The sequence below is a fragment of the Moschus berezovskii genome, chromosome 3, assembly GCF_049115385.1.
Source record: "Moschus berezovskii isolate FMDL1 chromosome 3, NW_MosBer_1.0, whole genome shotgun sequence".
Taxonomy (NCBI): domain Eukaryota; kingdom Metazoa; phylum Chordata; class Mammalia; order Artiodactyla; family Moschidae; genus Moschus; species Moschus berezovskii.
In genome coordinates, this window is record NC_142462.1 from 124316899 (window position 1) to 124332032 (window position 15134).

General features: G+C 41.3%; 1 protein-coding gene across 24 annotated transcripts in view; it reads right to left on the bottom strand.

The window, feature by feature from the left end:
* Positions 1–15134, bottom strand: part of KMT2C (lysine methyltransferase 2C) — a 263765-nt gene that overhangs the window by 180593 nt on the left and 68038 nt on the right. For all 24 annotated transcript variants that reach the window (XR_008685321.2, XR_008685323.2, XM_055421605.2 and 21 more), the window contains exon 2: positions 5646–5734. Coding sequence is in view for 22 of the 24 variants with exons in the window: in XM_055421605.2 (XP_055277580.2) it covers positions 5646–5734 (89 nt within the window). In the remaining 2 variants the exon portion in view is untranslated. The remainder of the gene's footprint in view (positions 1–5645; positions 5735–15134) is intronic.

Here is a 15134-nt window from a genome sequence, read left to right on the forward strand (position 1 = left end):
GGGTGGAGAATGGGCAGCTGGGCATGGGGGGGGGGGGGGCAGGAAGCAAACGGGAAGTAACTGTGCCTTCCACTCAAACCCTGTAACTGCTACAGTGAACCTGTAACTGCTGTAAAAATCAAGTCTATTTAAAATTATGCCGGAGACAAACTGAAAATATCAATGGGAACTGCAGTTTACAAGCACATATAGACAGCCTCACGTCTCTGTAAGGACTAGTCTATCACCAGAACGGACCACATAACTAACTCTCAGCAGAAACAGGCATGCATCCTGAGAACCCAGACTTTTTATCTCTTGTACTATTCTCCAGAAAAAAGAACTACGAGACCTGATGGGATAGTCGAATTCATATCCGAAAGCCCAGAGAACACTGAAGACAGGCCTGAAAAATACTCTTACCAGCAAACAATAGCTTTGAAACTTTGAGATGATATTAAAAAGGACTCAAATGCCAGACAAACATGGGTTCCCACTAGCCACACTAAGACAACGTAAGCAGTTAAAAAAAAAAACAACTTTAATTATAATTAGCTAAATCATAATTAACCAATTATAATTAACTAAAACAAGTTTGCAAAGCCGTGATTATATAATGATTCTTTAGAAAAAAAAAAAGTGGAATTTCTCTCAAGTAACTAGCACTTCATTCAAGTGGATTTTATTTATAAAGAAAAATGCATACAGAACTGGCAACATCACCAACTACAAAGAGGGAATGTTCTCACCATAAAAACTGTGAGGATTCTTGCTACCATCCCAATGACCACTTGTAGAAGATTCATTCCCACCACTTTTTCCCCTCACACACACACCACCCTAAAGAATAAACACTGTTAATAAACAATGTTAAATTACTACAAATCACTTTTTAAAAATTTATCAAGGCACACAGTTCACAGGGTAAGAGACCTTCCGATAAATCTTGGGCCTGGAAATGGAAATGTGCAGAGATGCTAAAGCCCTGCAGTCAACTGGAATGGGCTTTTAAATTGACTAGAAAGTTATGGACCACTTTCTTCTCTCTGCTTGCAGGTTGGTGATTTTAACAATTGTTCTTTATCCTTTCCTTTACTGTTCTTCTTGCTCTGTGTGTGCACTAAAGGACATGGACAAAGGTCTCCCCAAGCACAAAGCAGAGCAGAGACTGAGACATTTGGCTTTCTCTAACTTGCATACAGAAGGGCAGGGTGATATCTATATATCATCCTGCTCCTGTCAAATCCTTTCAGTACATTTTATTTGCACTGAAATCTCACAGAAGATAGCAAGAGAAGACAGTCTTATTTGTGGGCTCCTCAGGTAAGAAAAAATTAAATGCCAAAATTTTACTTACGTGGTGATGTTCCAAGAACAGCAGTAGCTCAGGAAACACGTAAGAAAACTACAAGAATGCACGACTGCTCAGCGATGCCCACTGTGTGTGGAGGGTGCGCGGCACTGGGAACAAGCCCATGAGGGAGACAAACCCCTGACCTCAGGGAGCTCTCGTTCGAGGATACAAGGCACACGATACGCAAATGTGTAACGGAACGCCTTATCCGTTAAACACGAGGACGAAAGGTAAAGCGGGAGAAGAGGACGGAGCTCCACAGGGGCTGCTTTTGGACGGGTCGGGCAGGAAGGGCCTCTCTGACAAGGGAGTACAGAGTGGACTGAGGTCAGGCAGTAAGTCCCGGGAGGGTCTGGGAGAAAGGTGTTCTCAGCTTAGAACACAAAAAGTGCCTGAGAAAGGGCTGGAGCCCCGAGAGCGAGGGGAAGACAGGAGATGCGGCTGGACAGGTAGCGAGGGCAGGAAAGCGTGAAGATCACAAACGGACTTAGGGTTTTAAGTGTCACTGGAGGCCTTGAAGTGCTGACAGAAGGAAAGTAAAGGACTCTTGGGTTTGTCTTTTTTTTTTTAATTAATTAATTTATTTGAATGCACAAGTCACATTTATTTGTTTGGCTGATCTTAACTGTGGTATGTGGGATCTAGGTCCCTGACTAGGGACTGAACTCGGGCCCCCTGCGTCAGAAGCTCGGAGTCTTAGCCACTGGACCACTAGGGAAGTCCTTACTTGGGGTATGAGAAGCTCACTCTGCCACTGTATGGAGAAGAAAACTAGAATGGGTGACAGTGAGACCAGTTGGTAGCTTGGCACCAATGCACACAAACAGTGGTGATCCGAGTTCTGGAGGGACCACAGTGAGGAGACGAAAGATGTCTGAAATCAGGACGGAGTACTACGGTAAAGCCCGAAGCATTTTCAAACAGGCTCCACGTTTTTAGCCTGAATGGTACATGATGTCATTTACTGAAGCGGGAACACTGGAGGACGAGGAGGTTTGGGAACAACCAACGGTTCCACTGAAGACAGATTAAGCTTGGGATCCACGGGAGACATCTAAGTAAGAGGAGATGTTAAGAAGTAAGGTGAAGATACTGGTTGTGTTCAAAGGAAGAAAAGAGCTGGCAGTATAACTCTTAGAGTCACCAGTACACGGCAGTTACAGCAACTAAACCGAGTAAGACCACCTAACCTGTGAGAAGAGGAGCCGAGGAGAAGAGAAGAGACCGGCGAGGCAGGAAAGGGCAAGAGAACGTGGCGTCCTCAAAGTCAAATTACAGAGACTTCCGCTCCTGAAAACGTCAGCTTCATGAACTGAGACGGAAAACTTAAGGCGAACAAAGGCTCAGTGGTGGTTCTGGCAACGTGAGATCAAAACAGCTTTAGAAGAGCGAGAGGAAGAAAGCTTGCCTGTAGCAGGTTCATGAGAAAATGGTCAAAAATAAGCAGCGACCATACAATCCTGGATATTCACTGGAAGGACTGACGCTGGAGCTGAAGCTCCAATCCTTTGGCCACCTGATGCGAAGAGCTGACTCACTGGAAAAGACCCTGATGCTGGGAAAGACTGAAGGCGGGAGGAGAAGGGGATGGCAGAGGATGAGATGGCTGGATGGCATCACCGACTCGATGGACATGGGTTTAGGTGAACTCCGGGAGTTGGTGATGCACAGGGAGGCTGGGTGTGCAGCAGTCCAGGGGGTCGCAGAGTCGGACACGACTGAGAGACTGAACTGAACTGTAAGTACAGACAATTCTTACAAGAGCTTTCGCTGTGAAGATGAGCAAAGAAGCAACACGGTACCTGAAGGCAATATCGGATCAAGAAAAAGTGCTCCTGTTTGAGAAGCGTGATGCTGCACACTGCTCTATTTAAAATGGACAACCTACTGTACAGCACAGGGAACTCCGCTCAATGCTCTCTAACACCCTAAATAGGAAAAGAATTTGAAACAGAGTAGACACATGTGTGGGTATAACTGAATCACTTTGCTGTACCCCTGAAACCAACCTAACAGTTTTAATCACCTATACTCCAGTGTAAAATAAAAAGTTTAAAAAAAAAAAGTTACAGTGTAGCAAATGCGTAACACTAACGGAAATAATTCTCTGAGCGAGGTGTCTCAAGATGCTGGAAACCAAGGAAGACTGAAGGGGCAAGGGGGACAGAACCAGGGACACAGGCAGAGGAGCTGGCTGCAGAAAACCCAGAGGCTCTTCATCCCATTTCAGCAGCAGGGCTGGTAAAACAGCGGGGCAGAGATGAGAGCAGGAAAGAAGCTCTGATGGTGGATACGTGCGGCTTTTCTCTCCTGACTGCTTCTATTTTTTTTTCATTGAAATAAGTAGATCAACTGAGAAATGGAAAATGGGGTGTAAAAAGTCCGAAAGAAGAGGAGGTCGTGAAAGGACGATCACTGATGATGGGTGAGAGAACTCCAGGTGTAAGCGGTGTGAGTGGACAGTCAACCATGACCCAGTGGAGGCTGAGGCTTTCTCCAGTCACTGGCCGCAATGCAGAGTCTGAGTTTTGTTATGAAACCAAAACAGTGGGAGGATGGCAGGGGAGTTCCAGGTGCATGAGAGAGGGGCTACCATAATGGACGACGGAATCTGAACTAAAAAGAGGCTGACAAACCCCGTCGGCAAGACCATTAAGTTGGACAAGTCACTGTGGCTGAAGGGTTATCGTGGTGTGGGTATCGAGCTGATAAAAGAAGAGTTAGGCTTCAAACTGAGATTTTAAAAGTGAAACAGCAGTTGTCCCAGTAAGTGATACAGTATTAAAGGCTAAAGTACGGCCACAAGAATGAGAGGCTGGGGCTTCCCAGGTGGTCCAGAGGTTGAGAATCTGCCTTACAAGGCAGGGGACCCAGGTTCAATCCCTGGTCAGGGTACGAAGATCCCACATGCCGCTGGGCAGCTAAGCCTACGTGCCCCAACTTCTGAGCCTGCACCCTCTGGAGCCCTAGCTCCACAGGGCGAAGAGAAGCCTCCGAGGGCCGCGATGAAGACCCAGCGCAGCCCAACACATAAATAAAGGAATGAGTGGCTCACGTGGGCTGAAGAGAGGACTGGTGAGGAAAGGAAGGCGCCACGAGGTCTGGGTACTGAACAGATTATGAGAATGGACAGCCGGAGAAGGAGACGAAAACGGACAGGGAGGCGCTGAGTCTTCCGAGGATGAGACAGACAGGGAGGCGGCGCCACTGCGAGCCGGGACTGCGGGCAGTCAGAGCGCACTGGCTTAGAGGGACATGCACTTAATCATAAATGTCACTCAAAAGTACAAATAACTTTGACATGAAAGTAACAGCACAAAGTACAGAAAAAAAATTAAAATTAAGGGGAAAAACTATGAAAAACAACGTGTGGGGAACTGAAATAAATCCGAGTACAAAATATTAACGTGGTAATGAATGTGCACCAAAGGGGTAGCTGTAAGGAGAGGCCTTCTGAACTGCCAGCTTCTCTCTGGTCTGTCCACTCAGCTCGACCCTAAGGGAAAAGCAATGGGGACTGCTGGACTTCTGAAGGCTTTTCAAGAATTACAGGCGTAGAGCAGGAACACTTCGGATAACCAAAAATATTTCACGGAAAATAATATTTTAAAAGATGCAGCAATTTCTAATTTTCTCTGTATTCTCTCTAATTTTCTCCTTTAAGCATCAAGGAGATGCCATTCAACTTCAGAGAAGAAGCCTATCAACTACGTCTACACTGTATCCAACAGCTGTAAGAACACAGAAAGGCCACCTCACTTAGACAAACCTCTGAACACGATATGAAACCTACTCCCTTTGACAGCTCATTAAATCACTAACTCAGGGTAAACTTTGGAAACTACCTTGGCAACTTATTTTACCTTCCTCTTGCAGATGCAAAAACACATTAGCTTCCTTAAGGCACCCCAAAGTCCAGGAGACAAGAAACTATTTGGTCTGGTTTAACCCAGCACTTCACAGTATTATCAGCTAACGAAACGTACTTTTCCCTCACCTACATACTAACACAATAAACAAACACCAGATGGTTCACAAGCCAGACATTTACCAGGAGTTGTCACGCAAGTGGCCTAGAATTAAGTTTATTCCAGTTGTAATTCTGCTTTAATAAAACATTTCTATGCAGAGTTTAAATGATTTCTACTGAATCAGAGCTTTGCGGGGAAAAGAAAGAAAACTCGGTTTTTTCACTATCATTACTTGTCAAACTATTTCAGCACATGGACACTTCAGGACTCAGTGAACAGATGAGCGCTCCTTGTGCAAAGTACTGTGTAAATTCTTAAATTTTCTAATTGAGTTTTGATACCTGTTTCCACAATATTTTCTGTTTCTGTTGTCTCCAGTCCATCCATGCTGTCCTCATCTTCCGCTGCAGTTTTTCCTCTACTTCGAGGCCTGCAGACAAAGAATAAACACATATAATTAAATGGTACATTTTAAGACTTAGAATTCTGCTCAAAATAAAGCACAAGTGAAAGGTACACAGAATAAAATAACAGGCAATCTCCCTTCACTTTGCCAAGTCAGATAGTAAATGTCACACTTCATGGCTGCTTTTCCCACAAATTCAGCTGCTCCTCACACCCAAACCCGGGGACAGGCCCACATTACTGTGTCCGTGTCAGCATAACTCACTTCACATGTTCCTCAGGCGAGGCTTTCCCCTCGTTTACCAGACCTTAAGATGACTCCCTGTCTACAGCAGTGGTTTTAACTGCCTAGGTGGCTCTTTCCACAGTGCACACACCAGGTGATACCTCTGGATCTGATGAAATCGGGGAGTGACGTCTGTGATCTCTATTTCTAAAATTTTACTCCTTAAGGCGAAAGTGAGGCATACTCCTGCAAACCACCCCCAAAAAAACTCTATTGAACATGATTTAATCACACTAGAAGTGTGATGGATTTTAACTTATAAACACTTCAGTAAAGTCAAATAAATGTTAAGAATCGTGGTAAACTAAGATTTTTTTTAACCAATACAATTTAAAAAAACTAAGGCCTTTAACATCTTTGATGTCTCATAAATAAATGAGTAAAAAAAAAAATTAAACACATAAAATAAGAAAAAAGCAAGACATTATATGTAAAAAAAACTTAGAAACTGATAAATCAGTATTCAGATAACTTCAGAGCTTTAAATTATTTCATTACTTAAGAAAAGGCACAAATGAACTATTTATTTGAAAAATGTCGAAAGAGTTGAAAACAAGAAATAGAGAAAATAATATGAAAAAAATTAAGCAAAAGGCAATTTTAAACAACAGGAAACCCATTTAACTTTTACTTTTTAAAGGAAATAAATCCATCAAAACTATATAAAGGAAATATATAAATCTTTTAAGTTCAAGTAATCAAAGTTCAAATATTTGATAAACGAACTACTACGAACTGCCTAAAGTCATCCTCACCCTCTCCAAAATTAAAAAAGGATACCTGAACCAAAACCCTAACATATCCAAAAACTGTGGATGAAAAAAATCTAAATAAAATACCAATAATCAGAATGCAAGCATAATATTAGAAATCTGCCAGTATAACACACCAAGTCAAGCAGTCAAAACACCATCATTCTTAAGAAGAAGAGGGAAAAGAGGCAGAATAAGATGACAAAAATTTGGGTAAGGGGGGATTGAGGCTAAGGCTGATTTTACTGTTCATGGGAAAAGGAAGAGAGAGAATAACTATCTTTAGAATTTATTAAGGCAACTTGTTATGTTTAACTTAAAACAATTAAAGGATAAAAGAGGAACAAAGGTTTGATCAAGTCCAACAGCCGGCAGACCGGGAGAAAAAAAACACATGGTAAATAAAAAATCAGACAGAAATAAATATGAGTTTACACAGCAAATATAAATGGCCTAAAACTTAATGCTGCCGTTACTTAACGATGAAAATAATTCAGCAGTGTAACATAACTCAACAGAACTTCAAATTACATAAAACAAACATACAAAGAACAACAGAAAGGAATTGCTAGTTTCACAATCATTATGGGTGATTTTAACATCTCACTCTCAGGAACTGATAGACAAAACATTAAAAGCATTTTAAGCAAGTATTTAGACAATACATTTAACAAGCAACATTAGACAACTCTATCAACCCTCCTTGTGTCTGGCTCTTTAAAACACTGAATAAGCAAAACAAAATCCCTGCCTTCTCCAAACCACACTCTAGTAGGAAGATGTATTTTTTATTCTTGAAAACAAATAAAACACAAGAAAATACTAAAGGCAAAGAATGAAGGACTAGCTATGTTTAAATACATTTATAAAATCAGTCGGTTCCGTCACTCAGTCGTCCGACTCTTTCACATTTACAAAATAAACTTCGTGAAATAAAATTCATCTGAGTAAGGAGACACTTGAGTACAGATGTGAAGTAGAACAGGAACCAAACCAGGCAGATATCTGGTAAAAGAGCTCGGCGGTAGAAGCAGCAGAAAATGCTAAATTCTTAAGAGAAGAGTTGGCAGGACAGCAAGGGCACACTGCTGGAGCAGCTTCGAGGAGACAGGCGGCCTAAGATTTTTTTTAAAGGCGGGGGCGGGGAGTCATTTGTGTAGAAACTTGCAGACCAATATAATGACTGGATACAGGAGACAGGAAACTCTTGAAATAATCCCAACATGACTACTATGACGGGAAAGAGATTAAGAAATTAATCCAAGAGAGATTACAGAAATAAAATTTACATTTAATCTTCCCTTCATGTTCTTCATAACTGTGCACACGCGTTGCTAAAAACGCTGAAACACACATGGCCTTGCTGGCCAACCCTAACCTCCCAGGCCAAGGCCCTGTTACTTTAAGTTTCTCTCGCCACTAGCCTCGCCATCACTAGTTGTAAGTTTGGGGCACAACTGCTTTTATGTCAGACTTGTTTTATCTCGTTAGTATCTCAATATATGGGTTGTCTGCATCATGGTGGTAGTTCTTGTTTAGTTGCTAAGTCATGTCCGACTCTTTCCGACCCCATGGACTGTAGCCCACCAGGCTCCTCTGTCTGCGTGATTTCCCAGACAAGAATACTGGTGTGGGTTGTCATTTCCTACTCCAGGGGATCTTCCTGATCCAGGGGTCAAACTCGCATCCCTGTATTGGCAGGCAGATTTCTTACACCACTGAGCCACCAGGGAACCCCCTGCACGGTGGTATTTACTCCTAAGCAATAAATTTTAATGTTTGCCTTGCTTTTCTTCCTGCTTCTACTTATTTCTTCTATTCCTGATTCTTGGTACCACTGAAAACATGCTTTTTACATTCATCAATCCATCAGAATTGTACTGCTTCTGTCAATGGATCAATGGATCAACCTCAGGAATTTGATTTTTCTGAATGTGAAACATAAAGGTCAAACCCACAGCAGTTGGCAATTTCCAAACTTAAACAGCGAAACAGATGCACAGATTGTCACAGTGCAGTCACGTGCTCCCCGTTTTGGTTTTAAATAGTCTAACTGACACGAGTTTGCGTGAACTCCGGGAGTTGGTGATGGACAGGGAGGCCTGGCGTGCTGTGATTCATGGGGTCGCAGAGAGTCAGACACGACTGAGTACCTGAACTGAACTACAAACGATAACACAAAGATTATTTATTTTAATCTTTCTTTAGTTTTCCTCCCTTCTCTTTTTCCTTCTCATAACCTTTTCATCTTACTTTTCCTTGTTTCACTGTGCTGCAAAGAAATATGAAGTAAAATAATACAACTAACTCTATTTGAGAAAATTTTCCAAAATTCAATGTTTCTTTTTAATCTTATAAAAATTAAAACTAATTTTAAAAAAAAAAACTACTTTGAATTCCTAAAACAACCCAGTGGCTCAGACGGTAAAGCATCTGCCTGCGATGCAGGAGACCCGGGTTCAATCCCTGGGTCGGGAAGATCCCCTGGAGAAGGAAATGGCAGCCCACTCCAGCACGCCTGCCTAAAAAATTCCATGGGCAGAGAAGCCTGGTGGGCTACAGTCCATGGGGTCACAAAGAGTCGGACACGACTGAGTGACTTCACACTCACTCACTCACAAACAGACGAAGCGTAAGAAACAGTATTATCAGACATGGACAACAGGCAGGAAGAGAACTATAATCCCTGAGAAAAAGGGAACCAAAAAGGTGAGCCCCACCCTCACAGAGGCTTTCTGCGTGACCTGCAGCACACAGAGGGAGCTCAGGGCTGGCAACTGTGCTGAAATGAGCACAAAGAAATCATGAGTTAAGGGGGCTGCTGCTGCTAAGTCACTTCAGTCGTGTCCGATTGTGTGTGACCCCACAGACTAAAGGAGTAGAATTTGCGGAGCAGAGTACGCATTACGAGGGAGCAGAGAAAATGCTCCAGAAATCTGCATTAGAGCACCCCTGAGTTTTAATCTGAATACCAAACTGTACCGTTGTGGTGTCAAACCTCACAAGGCTGAACAGGAACTGCTTCCAAGGCCAGAACCAATAAAGAAAAGAGGCAATATGGACGAGTCCCAGAGCTCACTATGAGCCAGGAATCAGTCATGCTCCCTCTGGCCAGAGTGCTAAGACCTCAGGGACTACATATAGTGCATTTGAAGCACACCTTTAGAAAGAGGGCTACATGAAGCCTAGAACAAACACTATTCTAGACCAGCCTTAAAAGAGTTGACAAAAGTAACAACAGCATCAAAATGACCCACAATTAATTTAACTGGTGGCCAAAAAGGAAAAAAAAAGACATAACCAGAAGAAAAATCAATAGAAAACAATCAATAGAAAAATCAATAGAAACAGAAAACAGAGATGACAGACAGATAAGCATAGATATTAAACCAGCTATTATCACTATGCCTCAAGCTTACTGAATATGGAAAACACGAAAAAAGACACGAAATGGAAGATGATAAAGGCTGACATCATATGAAAACTTCACTTTGAAAGATTAACATCTGATTAGAAACTGCAAAAGAAAGATGACTGACCTTCAAAACATAGCAAAACAAACAAAAACCTTCCCCAAATAAAGGATAAAGTGAAAAAAAGACAAACACAGCTACGTGTAGTGCCCTCTGGGACAGTAACAACCAGTCTAATATGTATGAAGCTTGACTAGGAGGGAAGAGAATGGAAAAAAATATTTAGAGAAATAATAGCAACAAGATCTTACAAATTAGAAAAAAATAAAACCCACAGAGACTTCTCAGGTGATCTGGTGGCTGAGACTCTGCTCCCAATGCAGGGGGTGCAGGATGATCCCTGGTCAAGGGAGCTACATCCCACATGCTGCCAAGTAAACACCTGCCTTACCGTCTGAGCCTCCAGGGAAGTTCAAGCAAAACCTAGCACAGCCAAATAAATAAATAAAAAGAAATAAACAGAACACAGACACAAGAAGCACAACACAGTTCCTAACACACACACACACACACACACACACACACACCAGTAAGGCGCGCGCGCGCACACACACACACACCCCAGTAAGGTGCACACACAGACACACACACACCAGTAAGGCACACGTGCACACACACAAACACCCACACCCACACCCACCCACCCACCAGTAAGGCACTTAACAGTCAATCTGCTGACAAACAGCAAGAAACAGAAATTCGTAACAGCAACTCCCCTCAAAAGACATACTTACTGTTTACAGAGTAACAAAAATAGTGACTGTAACCTTTTCATCCGAAAGGATGTAAGCCAGAAGACACTGAAACAACATATTTAAAAGTGCTTGGAAGAAAATTAAAGGTGGGGAAAAAACCCATAAACCCTTGAATAAAACATACAACAAAAAGTATCCTTCAAAAATGATAGTAGGACCTCCCTGGTATACCAGTGCTTAAGAATCCACTTTGCGATGCAGGGTACACAGGTTTGATCCCTGGTCAGGGAATGGCACCCCACTCCAGTACTCTTGCCTGGAAAATCCCAAGGATGGAGGAGCCTGATGGGCTGCAGTCCACGGGGTCACTGAGGGTCGGACATGACTAAGCGACTTCACTTTCACTTTTCACTTTCACGCATTGGAGAAGGAAATGGCAACCCACTCCAACGCTCTTGCCTGGAGAATCCCAGGGACGGGGGAGCCTGGTAGGCTGCTGTCTATGGGGTCGCACAGAGTCGGACGCTTCTGAAGCGACTTGGCAGCAGCAGCAGCAGGGAACTAGGATCCCACCAGCCAGTGGGACAACTAAGTCCATGCTCCACAACCAGAGAAGCTAGCCCAGCGCAACAGAAGATCCTAAACGACGCAACCAAGGTCCTGTGTGTTACAATTAAGACCTGGCACAGCCAAATAAAGAAAAACAGCAGAAAATAAAATAAAAAATAAACAGATGCTAAACAAGGTCAAAGAAACCTTCATCATATGTTAAGGAAATTCTTCAGTCAAAAGGAAAATAATACTCAACAAATATCTAGACCAAAATCCCTGTATGCAAAACAATAAAGAGTGATGTAAATGGTCTGTGTGTAAATCTATAAAAGACCTTTATACTTAAAGCTCTTTAAAAATTAACTCACTGTTCAAAGCAAAAATAATCTCATTGTGGGTTTCAAAACATGTAGAAAATTTAAATGTATGGAAAAAATAGTTCAAAACACAGGAGGGTAAAAGTACGCTGATGTACGGGTTTTATATTATATCTGAAGTGGTATTAACTGAGGCACCCTCTAAAGAGTTAACACTATGCAATGTAAATCCTAAGTCCTTTGTAAACACACACATGGTCAGTTTATTAGTCCAATGGAAATAAAATCGGAATCCTAAAAATATATTCAATTAACCCAGTCAAGGCAATGGTTTTTCCCGTGGTCATGTATGGATGTGAGAGTTGGACTGTGAAGAAAGCTGATCGCCGAAGAATCGATGCTTTTGAACTGTGGTGTTGGAGAAGACTCTTGAGAGTCCCTTATACTGCAAGGAGATCCAACCAGTCTATTCTAAAGGAGATCAATCCTGGATGTTCATTGGAGGGACTGATGCTGAAGCTGAAACTGCAATACTTTGGCCACCTCATGTGACGAGTTGACTCACTGGAAAAGACTCTGATGCTGGGAAAGGTTGGGGGCGGGAGGAGAAGGGGACGACGGAGAATGAGATGGCTGGATGGCATCACCGACTCTGTGGACGTGGGTCTGAGTGTACTCCGGGAGCTGGTGATGGACAGGGAGGCCTGGCGTGCTGTGATTCATGGGGTCGCGGAGAGTCGGACACGACTGAGCGACTGAACTGAACTGAACTGAACTGAACCCAAAAGAGATAGGAAATGAATAGAAGGAAACAAAGCAGAAAATGGGAGAGAAGGAACAAATACAAAACAAAGTGCAAGTAGATTTAATCCCTCCACATCAGTAATTATTTAAGGGTAAATGGTCTCAACACAACAATTAAAAGGCAAAACTTGTCAGATAAAACGAAGACGGCAAAAATCTTCATCAAGGAGATACAGTCCTAAAAATGCATGCACTCCACAGAAAAGTTTCAAAACATGAAAGGAGAGATGTTTAAAGCCACAATTATGCCTTGTTAGCACAACCCTCTGCTCAGTAAAGAGATGGACGATTTAAGACTGCTACCAACCACATGGACTGAACTGACAGTTAAAGAACACCCTACCTAAGGACAACAGACCACCTATCCTTTCAAGTACACGACCCCAAGATCAGACTGGTTCCAAATCGGGAAAGGAGTAGTCCAAGCTGTATATTGTCCCCCGGCTTATTTAACTAACATGCAGAGTGCATCTTGTGAAACGCCAGGCTGGATGAGGCACAAGCTGGAATCAAGACTGATGGGAGAAATATCAACAACCACGAGTCCAGAAAGAAATGACCAGGAAAATTAGAAAACAGCTTGAGCTAAATGAAAATGAAAACACAGTATGTAAAAATTTGTAACATTCGGGTAAGCAGTGAATGGGAAATTTACAATTTTAAATAGTAATATCAGGGGTAGGGAATCAAGATAGGGGTAGGGAATTAAGAGGTATAAACTATTATGTATAAAATAAATAAGCTATAAGGATATACAGTTCAACACAGGAAATATAATCAATATTTTATAATAATTATTTTATAAAATATTTTAAAGGTTGTATTACTCCATTATAAACAGAGTGACATAACCTTTAATAACTGCAATCAACTGACAACCACCAAGTCACACACCTGACACTTCTGAAACAGTGTACACAGATTATACCTCAATTAATATAACAGTAAAAAAAAGTTATATAAAAAACCTCTTAATAGTAACATAGGTCTCCACTTAAAAGAAATTAATAAATGAAAATCAAGACTGTAATAAGTAGAAGGGAAGAAATAATAAAGAGCAGAAATTGATGACATAAAACCACAAGTTTGTTTTAAAACTAAAAACAAAAGATAGTTCTTTGAAAGAACAGATGACCACCCAACAAAAATGATAAAGAAAAATTTAAAAAGCCTCACAAATTGCCAATAAAAAGTTTGAAAGGGGAGGGTTATCACTAGAGAGACTACACACATTAGAAGGATGGTGATATTCTGTTACAAACAGTGTTGTCACTAAAACAGCAACTCAGATGGAATGGACCAAAATCCTTGGAAGGCACAAATTATCAAATATGACTTAAGAACAGAGAATCTGAGTAACCCAATCACACATTTTAAAGACTGAATTTGTAAGTAAAAACCTTCACAAAAAGAAAATCCAATCCCTGATGGGTTTACTGATGAATTCTATCAAACTTTTAAGAAATAATATTAATCCTAACTATCTTTTTTAAATAATGAAAAAAAGAACACTTTCTAACTCATTCTATAAGGCTGGCATGCCACTAACAGCAAAAATCAAAGACATTACATAAAACTAATATCCATTATAAACATAGGCCTGTTCCATAAAACAAAAAAAGAACACTCTTCCACCCATTTTTTGCAGATATTACAACTGTCACACATACCAAGTCAAAACAAGGGTAATGAAAGAAAATAAAATTACAGCCCATTTTTCACTTTAAAAATTCCAAACAAAAGATATCAAGGGGCTCCATCTCTAAATAAGTTGGAGAAACATATGCCAAACTTTTTTCTTTCACAGAATGTAACTATATAAAGCATGTAAATAAACTGTTTGAGTTGCCTTAAAAACTTATAATTAGCAGTTTGTTCAGGAACAGACACCAAAATTCACCAAAGTATCACTAAGTTTACTACTAGTTTACCTCTCCCATATCCCCTGGCCTGAAATAAAAGAAGTATGAAACCCAGAACTCAGTGCTAAGGTGCAGAAAAAGAGAGAGCTTGCCTGAACTGACCACAACCTGCCCGTGGGTGGGCCTGATCCAAATTAGAGTAAGAACACCTTTGAGAGCTGAACGGACAGGTCCCACAGGGGTGACTTGGTACTGCACACACAGTACAAATAGAAACAGTCCCGCAAGAGGCTTTGAAAACTAAACTGACCCACAAAAGGCTGTCTTTAACCTGCAGCTTGTACCTACCTAGGCTAAGTGCCTGTTAAATAAAAATTACCAACCTTCTCCATAAGATGTTCCTAAAATCCACAGTCTTATAATATCTAAGATGTTCAAGAAACAATCCACAATTACTTGATACTCAAAGAACTACAATAAAATCAAACCACCCAAAAGAATACAACTAGAGGCTAATGAACACAAGAGGCTAATGATAAAATGCCAGAGGTTGGAATTATGAACACTTTCAGGTAGCTATTTTAAAATGTTTGTATGAGCAATTCTGAACACTTAAAGCTTAAAATTTAAAGTATCAGCAAATAATGAAAAGACATAAAGAAGAACAAAGAGGAAATTTTAGAA